The sequence below is a fragment of the Equus asinus genome, chromosome 22, assembly GCF_041296235.1.
Source record: "Equus asinus isolate D_3611 breed Donkey chromosome 22, EquAss-T2T_v2, whole genome shotgun sequence".
NCBI lineage: Eukaryota > Metazoa > Chordata > Mammalia > Perissodactyla > Equidae > Equus > Equus asinus.
The window spans coordinates 30,493,616-30,507,271 of NC_091811.1; the positions used below are offsets into that span (position 1 = coordinate 30,493,616).

At 33.4% G+C, this 13,656-nt stretch overlaps 1 protein-coding gene across 2 annotated transcripts in view; it reads left to right on the forward strand.

Moving 5' to 3' along the window:
* AEBP2 (AE binding protein 2) overlaps positions 1 to 10,045 on the forward strand; it is a 58,404-nt gene extending 48,359 nt beyond the window's left edge. Inside the window, exons 6-9 of one of the 2 annotated variants that reach the window (XM_070494820.1) lie at positions 2,439 to 2,506; positions 5,397 to 5,510; positions 7,903 to 7,929; positions 8,487 to 10,045. In XM_070494820.1, the coding sequence (XP_070350921.1) occupies positions 2,439 to 2,506; positions 5,397 to 5,510; positions 7,903 to 7,929; positions 8,487 to 8,532 (255 nt within the window). In that variant the 3' untranslated portion in view covers positions 8,533 to 10,045. Of the gene's footprint in view, positions 1 to 2,438; positions 2,507 to 5,229; positions 5,329 to 5,396; positions 5,511 to 7,902; positions 7,930 to 8,486 lie in introns of those variants that run through there. The other variant, XM_070494821.1, reaches the window with a different exon arrangement.
* Positions 10,046 to 13,656: the final 3,611 nt, after the last annotated feature.

A 13,656-nucleotide genomic window follows, 5' to 3' on the forward strand; every position in this document is an offset into this window, starting at 1 on the left:
AGTAGTAGTAGTATAAAAAAGATTGGCATCAGATGTTAGTTCAGGTGCCAGTCTTTAGAAAAAAACTTATATTTACACTGTACTGTAGTCTTTTAGGTGTGCAGTAACATATGACTAAAAACAATGTACATACCTTAATTAAAAAACGCTTTTTTGCTAAAAAAAAAAAATGCTAACCATCATCTGAGCCTTCAACAAGTTGTAATGTTTTTGCTGATGGAGGGTCTTGTAAAAAACGCAGTATCTGTGAAGCACAGTAAGACAAAGTGTGCCTGTATTGACAAGAATTATGGATAGAACAGATGTTGGGTTTGATAACGTGAGGAAAGCACGACTCCAGTGTTTTTGCTCTGGGCAACTGGCCAAAAGGATGGACTTGCCATTTTATAGAGACTATGGCACTAGCAGATTGGGGGAGGGGAGTATCAAGAGCTGGAACCTTGACACATTTCATAGAGTAGTGCCTCCATCATGTAAGCAGATGGATGTAAGAGTGAGTTCAGAGGAGAGATGTGGCTACAAATGCAAACATGGAAGTTTTGAGCATATTAGTATTTAAAATATCAGACGGGATAAGATCACCTAGGAACTAAAAAAACAGAAAATAGGAAAGAAGAAGTCTCAGGTTTGGGATTCACCAACATTTAATGATTTGAAGGGCAATAAATCTGATGAAATAATGGCCAACTAATGAGCACGTCTCTCTTTGTATAAGGGAGCAGTGGTGATGATAATAAGGTTACAGTTAAAAAAGTAAAGCACCAACTTTCATGTGTTTTCCTTAGAACACCTCCTTGTGATGAAGTCTTAAGGCTCACCATGGGAGGAATAGAGGTGATCAGAAAATGAAGAAACTAAAAATAGTGGGGATGATACTGGGAATTTGGAAAGAAAATTTAGAAATTTACTCAGAGTCAAAATAGTCTATGAAGATGAAAGTAAGTTTTCTAAATGTAGAAAGCATCTGAGAGGATTAAGGACATGATACGTAGGTTTGTTGTAAATTAAGGAATAAGGGTGACGTGCACCTCCAAGTGACAGTGGCGAGGCAGAAGTCCCTTGGGGAGAAGTCACAAAGCTAGAGTGTGATCTAAGGAAGGCTTTTTCTTGGGAAACATGGAAGGAAGATCTGTAATGGAGAAAGGTCTTCGCTGGAGCTAGGTGATAGGTGAGCAAGTTCTCCGAGGTTCTGTGACGGGAAGGTTTTGGTGGAGGCAGTCTGTGTTAAACAGAATCACTTCTCTTAGTACCCAGAATGTACAATACTAGCTGCAAATTTAAGTTTCCTAGTTATCAACTTAACTTTCGTAGGAAATAACCATACAGTTAGTGAAACAATTGGCAGAAAAATGTCTGTGAAGTACTACGTTGTGGAATTAGTCTTCTTTAATTGGAACCTTTTCTTTCGCGCCTTCTCCAGAAGAGGTCAGCAGAATCCCAGTTACCAGTCAGTGGGCTTGCTGGGCTCGATGAGTTTGCATTGTTTTTATATCTTACTTCTTTGTAAAGTATTTTGTTTTAGCATCTACAGCTCTGTTTTTGGGCTTTTGAATTAGTCTTGTTGCTAAGCCTTGAGTTAGGGTACTTGACTATAGGTTTTTAAATAATGAAGATAGAAAGTGTTTTATTTTTGTTTAAAGTGCTGATTTTACTCAGTGCTAATATGTTTGGAAGATGACACATAACATTTCGTGTGGTTGTTTGGAACTTAAACTTGGTAGAAAATATGGAGATTTAAATTATTGAAACACTGAAGTGCCAATTTTGTTAATGTGGAAGTTGTAAGAGTTATAAAATAGCATTTTGATCTGTTTTTATTTTATTTAAACATTACCTTAATTTTCAGAATCTGGTAATGAATGACAAGTGTATTGTTTTTCTTACACTTCTATAGGTCTTTTTGTATAGGTTGATCCACCCTTTAGTTTAGATTCTTTAAAATTGAACCTGAACACTGATTCGCCAATGTTTCTTTTAAAGTAAAACCAACCAACCAACAAAACCCCCCCAAGCCAACAGCAAATACCTTAGTAGTGAATTAGAGACTTTTTCCCTTCCCAGCAGTATTTTTTCTTTACTGTTTATTTGTTCCTAAAAATATTCCAGCCAGAATGGATTCTTGGTCTGCAAGCTAGCTAAGCTGCAGATTTAGTCGATTGTAAACTAAATAGCATTTTGAGTCCTTTAATAAGGATAATATGGTTTTAGTATTTGGCCATACAAAGCTTCTTCAGTTCCTTTCTTCTTTTGCTTTTGTGAAAAAGTATGAGCAGAGGTGAAATTGCTACAAAGCAGGGCAGAACAAGATGTGGTGGTGATATCTGGTCCAGGATGTGAACGCTTAAAAGTTCTTGATTCGGATCAAAAGTACTTTTTTATGATACATTAAAATAATGTTTTACAAGTTGTTTTTATGATTGCTTTCATATCATTACTAGGTAATAGCTAAGAGAAAAGAAGATTCTGGAAAGATAAAACTTTTGCTTCATTGGATGCCTGAAGACATGTAAGTATTTGGAATACTATGTGTAATTAATAGACTAATGTCTTTTATAAAAATCTTATACTCAAAATACTTAAGTCATTGGATTCACATATAAAAGACTTACAAAAATTAAACTGCAAAACATTTTGAGGTTGTCAGGATTAAAGAGAATCTGTGAAAGCTCTAGTACCTGGCTCAAGGTATAAGCTTTAAAACTAGCTTTTGTATTGTTTTTGTTTTGTTTTGTTTTTTAAAGATTTTATTTTTCTCCTTTTTCTCCCAAAGCCCCCCGGTACATAGTTGTGTATTTTTTAGTTGTGGGTCCTTCTAGTTGTGGCATGTGGGATGACGCCTCAGCATGGCTTGATGATCGGTGCCATTTGCACACCCAGGATTCAAACTGGTGAAACCCTGGGCCGCCTGCAGCGGAGTGCGCGAACTTAACCACTCGGCCACAGGGCCAGCCCCTCCTGTATTGGTTTTAATAAAACTTTTTACAGCAGTGTTTAATCATTTTCAGGATGTGATTTTTAAAGGATTTTTAAAGACTCTCAAGTAGTATGCCAGCAGCTTTAGATATACCTTTGTTTGAATTTCTTTTCTTCTTTTGATTTTTTTTTTTTTTTGGAGGAAGATTAGCCCTGAGCTAACATCTGCTGCCAATCCCCCTCTTTTTGCTAAGGAAGACTGGCCCTGAGCTAACATCCCTGCCCATCTTCCTGTACTTTATATGTGGAAGGCCTACCACAGCATGGCTTGCCAGGCAATGCCGTGTCTGCACCTGGGATCCGAACCAGCAAACCCTGGGCCACTGAAGTGGAACATGTGAACTTAACTGCTGCGCCTCTTGGCCGGCCCCTGAATTATTTATTTAAAAAATTTCTAAACATTTTCTAGCACAAAGTTAATGATAACTTATATAGAAAAAGTAGTTGGCCAGTTTTCCAGCAGTGTTACATTTTTCCTTGCGTTCTAGTACCCTTTTAAAGCACTTTTGGCCCAAATGCTCCCTGATTTAGATATTTCATATTTAATTTTGCTTTTGTCCTTTAATTGAAAATTTTTTGTTATAAAAGGTAATGAAGTGTATCATAGAAATTTTGGAAAAAGTTGATAAGCATCAAGAATAGAATAAATAGGGGCCAGCCCGGTGGCTGAGTGGTTAAGTTCATACGTTCTACTTCGGCGGCCCAGGGTTTTGCCGGTTCAAATCCTGGGCGTGGACATGGCACCGCTCATCAAGCCATACTGAGGCAGCATCCCACATACCACAACTAGAAGGACCCACAACTAAAAATACACAACTGTGTACCTGGGGGCTTTGGGGAGAATAGGGAAAAATAAATTCTTAAAAAAAAAAAAAAAAAATAGAATAAATAGGGGCCGGCACTGTGGCCGAGTGGTTAAGTTCACATGCTCCACTTTGGTGGTCCAGGGTTTCACAGGTTTGGATTCTGGGTGCTGACATGGCACCGCTTGTCAAGCCATGCTGAGGCAGCGTCCCACGTAGCACAACCAGAAGGACATACCACTAGAATGTACAACTGTGCAGTGGGGGGCTTGGGGAGGAGAAGAGGAAGATGAAGGAGAAAATAAATAGATTGGCAACAGATGTTCGCTCAGGTGCCAGTCTTTAAAAAAAAAAAAAGAATAACTATAAATGAATAGAATCTCACTGTGTATACTTTCTTTTCCAAAAATTAACAATATGTGGTTAACGTTTGTCCTTGTTATTATTTTTCTATTATGTTGTTTCCCAAACTCTGTTCTAAGGTGATGTTAATGAATGTGATATAAATGAATAGTTGTGAAATAGATTTGGGAGTTTATAGTGCACATTAGCATATTGAAGTAAAGAAATCTATTTAGCTTTTTTTAATCCCATGACAATCAAACTTCATTACTATAGAACATATTTTCCATATCTTCCCTCTGCCCCTTTCAGGTTTTGTGGAAATGTTGCTATAAAATATTTTGAAATGGCTGTGTAAAATAAATATTTAATAAGCTCCTTTGTACTGAACATTAAAGTTACCTATTTTCCTCTACTGTTAAAAAAAATTAAAATCTATTAATATACAAACTGTGCCAAATGTTAATGGTTTTTAATAGGATTGCCTTCCTGAAAGTTTGTACCAATTTACAATCCCATCTGCTACGTTAGAAAGCTTATTTTTTTTGACTTATTAGCAATACTGGCTGTTATTACTCTTAGTTTTTGTATTTCTTTGATTACAAGTAAGATAATTTTTAAATTGTTCGTGTCTTTGGTGCATTGATGGTTTGTGTCCTTGTCCCCCCATCCCTTTTTCCCTCACGGGCGTTCATCGATTTCATACTGTTTTGTAAGAGCTTTTTTTATATTAAGGTTATAGATATGATTCCTTTAAAAATAACATATTCAAATGCCTGTGTATTTTGGTAATTGATCAATCCAAATATTAAAATGCTTTTATTTGAGTTTCCCTGTAGGATTCAGTTTCTTTGAATTTAGGAGTTTGGTCTCATGTGCGTTTCTTTTTAAGTGGAATTTAATCTGGTGGGGATTTTACTTTAATTTCTTCATAAAGAAACTTACTGTCAGATTTCCATCAAGTCAAGCTCAAGTATGAATTTCAGCCAGTTAAAAGATAGGCCGTGTGTTCTGATGTGTATTTCTAAGTTTGATGTGGCTTTGGCACCAAAAATTCAGAATTCATTTCCAAATTTATGCCTAAACTCTGACCCTGACATTTTGTTGCTAGGACTTCATATCCTGCTACTTAAATTGCTGTTTCCCTGGCTTCTGAGAAGCTTCTTAACCTAGGTGGCCCAGTCAAACCAGTGGAAAAGGCTGGATAATGCGAAGGTATATGAAAAGTAAATTTAAAATTAATGTTATTTTATTTATGACTTGTTTTTTAATTCATAGTCTGCCTGATGTGTGGGTGAATGAAAGTGAACGACATCAATTAAAAACTAAAGTAGTTCATTTATCAAAGCTACCCAAAGATACTGCCTTGCTTTTGGACCCAAACATATACAGGTAATTTAATTCTTGATTTGATGTTCTACTTTTTGAACTCTAATCTTAAACCTCCCTAAATTTTGGATGTAGTGTTAGGACTCATTTTGAAGTATGGCATGTCGGTACCAAGCATATCTTGCTTTCTGAAGTTTTGTATATGGAAATTACATCACAAAGATTTATACATCGTAGAATCCAGAAAGATAATGTTTTGGTAAAGTTTACATGCCAGCTTAATTCCAGATTTATCTTAAGTAGCTTAGATTGTAGTATACATAGTACTTTGAAAATAAGTGCCTCTTGTTTAAGTTTGTGATTCTTTTATAATAGACTTTTCTGGGCCTGGGAATGTTTTGCATGTGCCCTAAATACCATAAATGGCTGAATATTTTAAACTTATACTCTCTCCAAATTTTTTAAAAGAGTTTAAATATTACTGTGTTTGTTTTTAAGAGATAGCTCAGAGTGTTCGTATTTCTAATAGTTTTCTGATCTGACCTTTGTTTTAGTATTTTGAGCTTATCAAGGTATGGGGGGGCAAGGAGAAGAAACCAGCATTTCTATATGCTGAGTCACTTTGCTGGGTGTTGTACATAGACTTCATCCTCATGGCAGCCCTGTGAAGTAGGTGTCACTGTCTCTGTTTTACAGATTGGAAAACTGAGGTGAGAGGTTAAATAGCTTGCCCAAGGTTATACTGTGTCTGAGCTCTATGCTGCCTCTCTCCCAATGACATTCACTAAGGTGATGTAAAAAAGGGGTGAAAATGCTTAAAAGGCACTGTTAAGGAATGAAATTCTATATTTTTAAAAGAAATTTTAATAAGTATTTTATATAGGAATAGGTTGGGTAAGAATAAGATGACATACAATGATTATAGTCCCAAATGTGAATTTTAACTATCATAAGAGACGATGCCCTGTGCCAAATTTTGTAGCAGATAAACACTTTGAAGGTTCTGTTCATTCCATGACTCAACTTTTTAGAATGTTGTTCCATATAATGGGATTCCTATAATTTGAGACATCTTCTGAGAATGAAATTCTAACATAATGGGCCTTGCCATGTGGAAACAGAGACTCTTGAGTGTTCCTTACTTGAAAAAAAAATTATTTTAAACATCTTTTGGTGAAGGTGCTAAAATAAAAACTTGTTTTGAGGGAGATTAGCTAGGTTATCAAGAAATTAACTAGAATAGAGAACAGTAAAATGACCTTAAAAGAGAAGATTGAGGGAAATCTGCTACAAAAAATAGGGGAAAGTCACAATTTACCTTTCTCTTTATAGAGAAGAATTGAATGTTCTTTATTTACTGGTACCTAATTTAGGGTTTATTTCTGTTTACTCTTTGAAGGGAGTAATTAAAATTAGCATTCTAAAAGAGTGATATTTTGGGAGAGTCACCCTGCTATTAGAACTGGTTGTAAACATCCTTTAGGCAGAGAGTTGACAAAGGGGCATGAATCTTAATTATTAGGATTAAGAGTAACCTTTGTGTTTCTCCCCTGCATTCAACTCCCCCCTCTCTTAAGGGTCTTCCTTTTTCACAGAACCAGCTTAGTTTTGCTGTTCTTGTGCTATAGGAAGCAATTTAGATATTTTAGTGAACGTGACTTAAAAAAAATCCTTCAAGCTTAGAACTGATGTCCAGAAGTGCATAGGAATTGCATTGCATATTCTCAAAGTGTAATTCTACGATTCTTATTTCATTCTTAGGTAATGAAGATGTTCTTACCACGTTAGGTGCTTCTGTGGAGTTAATTTTTTTTAACTGTACCACTCTCATCTTAAAGTTTAATTTTGAGTCTAAACTTCAAGCTTCTCCTATTCCGGAAATTAGAGTTCAGTCTGCCCTAAAGTGGTACAGAGTGATAGAACCCCTACATTTGCCATAGTGTAATGTCTTAACAATGTCTGGATTTTGATTGGGAAAACTTGTGAAATTAAGTAAAAGGTGGAAAAGCAATTATCCTGACTTGTTTAGGAGAAATAATTTGTGGCTTATGCACGGCAAACTTTTATTTATTTAAACTTTCTATCATTTATTTGTTTTTATTTATTTATTATTTTATCATTATTTATTAACTTCAAAATGAGACTAAAAAGAACGTAATTATCTGAGGTTTTAACATCGATTTTAAAGTGCTAGTTGGTTAAAATGCATATGTTAGACATGAGATTCTTTTTTAGAAACACATTAGCAGGCTACATAGAAAGGATTTGTTAAAAAGCTATATTATATAACTAAAGTTGCATCCATTATGTGTGAATGCTTTGTAAATAAATTTTAATGATCAATAATCATCACGTTGCCTATATCTTATAAATATTTTTAGTCTCTTTTTTGGAGTACTTAATGTGTTTTTTGATTCAGTTGAATAAAAGAATATTCCTTTTTCTCTTTTTCTAGAACAATGCCGCAGAAGAGGTTGAAGAGGTAAAAAATAAATAAATACATAAAAAGCAAACAAGCGGGGACACCTGCAGTCTTAGTCACTGACAATGGGTTTAGTAAAAGTTGCACATTAGAGTCAACCCCCTTCCTTTTTGTTTTGTTTTGTTTTAAAATCCAGTATTTAGAATAATATTTATGCTTAGTGTAAACATTCTGTGAATGAAGTAGGCTCTTCTGTGGAATATATTAATATATTACTGTATATCCACATTTTCATGGAATGGTACTGTGGGAGACTGAGCAAACACTCTTTCTGGCAACGTAGTGGAACAGCTTCTTAAAGGCTTTGCATGCTTGCTGCTTTAAGCTGCTTTTTTTTTCCCCTTTAGTGATTACAGTAGTTCATATTGGAAAGAAAAACAGTTACAACACGTGCCCTTACAAATACCAAAAGCACTGTAAGGATGTTTGTCTTGACAGTGTCTATTGATTTGAAGTCATATTAGGAAATATTTAGACAATGAAAATTATCAAGAGATAATTTACCTTTCAATTATGATAAATAGATGTGATTGGTTGCCATTTGTGTTCTTTTGCAGAACTCTGATAAGAAAAGTGTTCAATTTGTATTTAAGCAAACAGTGAACGACATTTGCAATCAACTAAAAATTCGTCTATCGAATTAGGGCTGAAAATTTCTGTTAAAGAGTGTTGCAGTATGTCTGGTGGCTCCCTTTTCAGGACTAGGGTTTTCTCATGGAGTACAGTATGTTAATATTTACCTATATAACTAATCTGTAAACGGTTTTTGAAAAACCTCTATTTCAAATTATTTGAATAATCCTCATATTTTCATTTTAACCTATATAAGACTCCAATTTTTTTTCTGAGGAAAGCATTTGGTTTATGAGTTATTTTGTCTTAATGTAAAGAAAATTGTATTTTTTTTTTTAAAGTATCTTCAAACTGAATCCTTTATGCACCAAAGTTGGTTTTGAAAAGGAAAATAAAATCATTTTCTTGCTTGGTAAGCAAGAAGCCATATGGATTTTTTTTTAACAGAAATGGAAATATGTGTAACTTGTTAGTATTGTATCAAACAAATGTTGCATAGAGATAATAGAACATTGCTTGTAAATAATTCAGCAGATTTGTAATATATTTTTATATTATGAAATGTACTGTAGATGTTTTTCTAGAGGCATGAAAGTTAAATGTATATATTATGGGTAGAAATAATATTGAAGGATATTGTAATTCACTAGTGCTGCCAGAGGAATTGTTAATAAAGCACCTTCTTTAACAATAAATGTCTTTTTGCAGACTTAAGGGACTATGTACTACTGTTAATGTCTATAAGAACAAAACACACTGAACATCCTTCCAGAAAGTCTTTGAGGGAGGACCTGTACCCATAATAGAATTATGGCACTCATTTCTGACAGTGACTGTGAAATCAATTATTTCCTTACTGTTGGAAGGACATATTGTAAAGTATGTAGTATACGCAGTCAAACTGCAGAAAATACTCCTGATTGAGGAGTTTTCACTTTACTACAGTGATATAAAAAACCAGCAATTTTTACACTAAATTTTTTAAAGAAAGAATAGACAAAAATATAGACGTAAGCCTTTGGTTCCAAAATGGGAAAGGTTCCATGATACATAAATCATTTCTCATTTACTTTAAAAAAATTTTAAAAATAAAAATTATGGAAGACTTTATTCGTTAACAATGGGGGTAAAGAGCTATATACATGGAATGAGTCATAAAATTAAATGAAGTGCAAATAAAAGCACTGCTACCATAAGACATTCTGGAATGGTTGTTTAATAAGGGTGTTATCCATATGATCTGTAGCAAATGTGATTTTATTTTTAAAAAGAAAAGAAAAGCAGTGTGTTTTCTTACTATTTTGTTCTTTTGCTTAAGCACTTCATCAATTGCTTTATTCTGTATCTACGAAGTAATCTGCAATCTCCTTTGTTCTTTTTAAAGTTTGATTTGTTATAAAATTGCCAAATAGAAGTGTTTCAGATATATAGTTTGTACCTGTATTTTTTATTTTATTGCCTCATGTTCTTGTAACTCATTCTTAATTGACCGATGATTGTAGACCTTGCCTGAGTATTTTTTCTAATAAAACAAAGCAAATCACGTTTAGCTTCCAAATTGTAACAATTCAATTAAATTTTAAAACTACATCTGAAATATACTTCTAATCTTTTCTTTAGGGGCATAGTGAATAAATTAGTTGTTTCATTGTGTGGAAATATTTAGATGTCAAAACCAAATTTCCTGGTTATTGATTAGCCTCTGAGTATTCAGTCCCTCGTACTTTGCTGCTTATCTGACTTTGGTCTGATACTATTGTTAACACACCAAAAAGAATATGGAATTAAAATGAAATAGTTTTATAACTTGTATGTATACATATGTACACACTTGCGATTATGATTGGGAAATAAGTGTGAAAATTTTAATTTATGATGTTCATTCAGGGATGTCTGCTCGTCTATATTGTTCCTCCTAACGTTTATGTATGACATATTTGTGATAAGGCCCCTGAAATAATCAGTCTCTTATTCAAAATCCATCTTTTAGTTCAGCGGCGGGCAAACTGCAGCCCACAGGCACCCCCATTCACTGACGTTTGTCTGTGACTGCTTTCTCCCTATGGTGGCAGAGTTGAGTAGTGAGATCTTAGGGCCTGCAAACCTGAAAATTTACTATCTGACCTTTTAAGGAGAAATTTGCCAGTCCCTGATATATTTGATAAAATTTTTAGAAAAATAAACCTGGACCACACAACTTAAATTTTAATGTGACAGTGTTAATCTTGGTAATAAGCCAGTACGTTAAATTTCAGTGAAAGCTGTTTAATATACTTTACGGTAAATATTGCCATATTAGGTATCTGCAACAAATGGTGGTGGTTTTTAAAACTTTTATGTTAGATTTCTTAATAGTTTCATTTCACCATTTGTTTTTATATTTTGTTTTACTAAATAGGACTAAATGAGATTTTGTATATCAGATCATGTTTAAACCATAAGGCACATCTGCTCTATCTAAAAGAATCTTAAAAGTGGAAAATACTGTAAAATTTAAAGTTGTTTATTTTTCTAATAAACTTACTTTTTCATTTATAACAACGTAGATTACTTCTGAATTTCAGATGAAAGGAAATTAAAAGGGACAGTAATTAATTCTCAGTGCGTACTTTAAGATTTGTTTTACGCATTGATAATCGTGTCAGTAAATCTTTGTAAAACTTTTTTCCCTTTCACATCTTAATAAGATGTTTCAAATATGCAAGTACTCTTAAAAGGATAGAATTTGGCACAGTTACTTAAAACATCTTTTATTGTTTGCTATTTGAATTTTTTAAATAATATATGGTTAATGCAGGTGTTCGATATTTGAATAAAATATAAAAATGGGACTACATGGTTGAAGTCTTTAAAAGAGTGGGCAGGCTTTATAGTCTCAACTTTTTTTTAAAAAAAATCATCTTTAATACGTCTGCGTAAGTTCTCTAAAAGGCAAACAAAAATTCTTAGTTTAGGTAGATTTTTAACATGAAAATCTGATATATTTGTCTGTATAACAAGGCCTACGGTTGCGGACTTGCAAGGAGATGCTGATATATATAGTCTTTTTAAAAAAAAGTTAAATCATATATGTCATTTGAGTATTTTGGTTTTTTTGGAGAGAAGTGATACATTTTGGGGGGTTTCAATGAAAAATATTTTTCTATTCTAAAAAATATAGAAAGTATTTCTTAAAAGGATAAAATTTTGTTAGAAAATTTCTTACTTGTGTATTTTTCTTAATTCTTAAAGAATCTGACCTGTTGGAGGCTGTTTTGCAATTCCAACACTGCAGCTTAAATGAGATCTGCAGAGTTCTTTTTTTTTTAGGTTAGAGTATTTTGTCATTTCTAATGGTTATGAGCCTTAGTAGCCTTAAAAATGTAATGAAATGCTGTATTCTTATTTTTAATTAAAAAATTTTAAAAAAATATTTACATAGTCCAATTTATTCCCTGAATCAGGTTTGCATGGTATATAACACATAGGTCTATTGCTATGAAAATAAAAAGGACTTGTAAGTAGGTTACAGCAGGAATTGCAACCCATGTTTTTTTCTAGGTCAGTATTCTTTCCACTATACCAAACTGCTTTTCACAGTGTGAGAGAGGAAATACATGTACTTTGTAATACTGCTATGAAGTTGCTTTCAGTGTCCACCATAGCCAGTCCCTAGCATGATGTCTCTCAGATACTCATTGAATGAGAATTATAGGTGAGTACTTGTTATAGTAAGGTCTTTTGGAGAGTTACGGCCATTAGACACTAGTAGGGTTAAGCAACCTGGCTTAAACCACGTAATTGTTACATAACTTTTCATATGAACCTATAAAGGGAGCTATTCTACAGCCTGTCTAAACATTCTCAGTGTAAAGGATTATTGATGTTATATTTTTACGTACTCAATTGTAACCATTTTTGGTTTATTTAATTTTGTTAAAAATGTCCTCAATCTTGTTTATAGTAGAGCTGTATTTTTTAATGAGATCCCAGTTATGTTTATGATATGATGAACATTTTTAAGCAATAGCACTTTTAAGGAGTTACCCACTATTTGATTTATTTGACTGTTTTGTCATGGTCCCAGAGCATTGTCCCCCAAAGAACCTTTTTTCTTCTTCACTATTTATGTGCTTCTACTAAAGAAAAACCTATGTTTTACAAATCTTACAATTTTATTATGGAATTGTCAAGGATTTATTTATACATTCCTGTTAAAACAATTCCAGAAGTTCATTTATAGATGAATGCCTAATGGGTCTCGTGTAAGGTGATCACATGTTTTGGGTCTTTTTCCTTTTAGAAAAGCATGAAGTTTTGGGGAGAGTATGTAGCTAGGGAATAATAATTGATTGTAAAATTTGAGCATTTTACTCTTGATACCTGGGTCCAATGCAAGTAGTTCAGAATAAATGTTGAGTGTTGGAAAAGAGTGGGTTGGAAGATTCCCAGCTTATGTCTTCTTGAGTTTTATAAATTAAGAGAACCTAATTGTTATTTTCTTAATACTTGCATATCTGTTTAATACCTGTATGATATCTTTAAAAGATTGCAGTAAGTGTCCTAAATGTCATTCTTTGTAGAAGTTGAGTGCTTGAGTTTCTGTTTCTTCTTTTCCTTATATGTTCTCCTCTAAATAACCCAAACTATCTAATTTCTTTTTTAAATGTAGTTCAGAATAGTCAGCAGTTCGTTAAAAATTTGTCTTAAACATCAGTAATATTTTAAAAAATAGTTTCTTTGTTATTAAAATTATAATTGCCAAAATGAACAAATTAATAGTATAGAAAGTAGTGATAAAAGTGAAAATTCTCACTTTCAGCTGACTACACTTTCCTGGTCTCCAGACTAATACGTTGTTGAATCCTTCCAGAACTTTTTTCCTGTACTTATTTAAATTGTTATACATGCACCCAGTTCTAGGATTTGGCATTTACTCAACACATCCGTACAGATTTTTCTTATTACTGTTTTTATGGCCAAATGTGATGTACCGTAAATCATTTAACCATTCCCTGTTGGCTGACACTGAGATTGTTTACAGACTTTTTGTCATAATACAACAGCATTCTTGAAAATATCCTTGGAGACATATTTCTATACTGTAGTTTCCTGGAAGAGACTATTAGCCTACTTAAAGAGTTTGTGAGTTGTGTCTGTTGTAAAGTTTTGGTA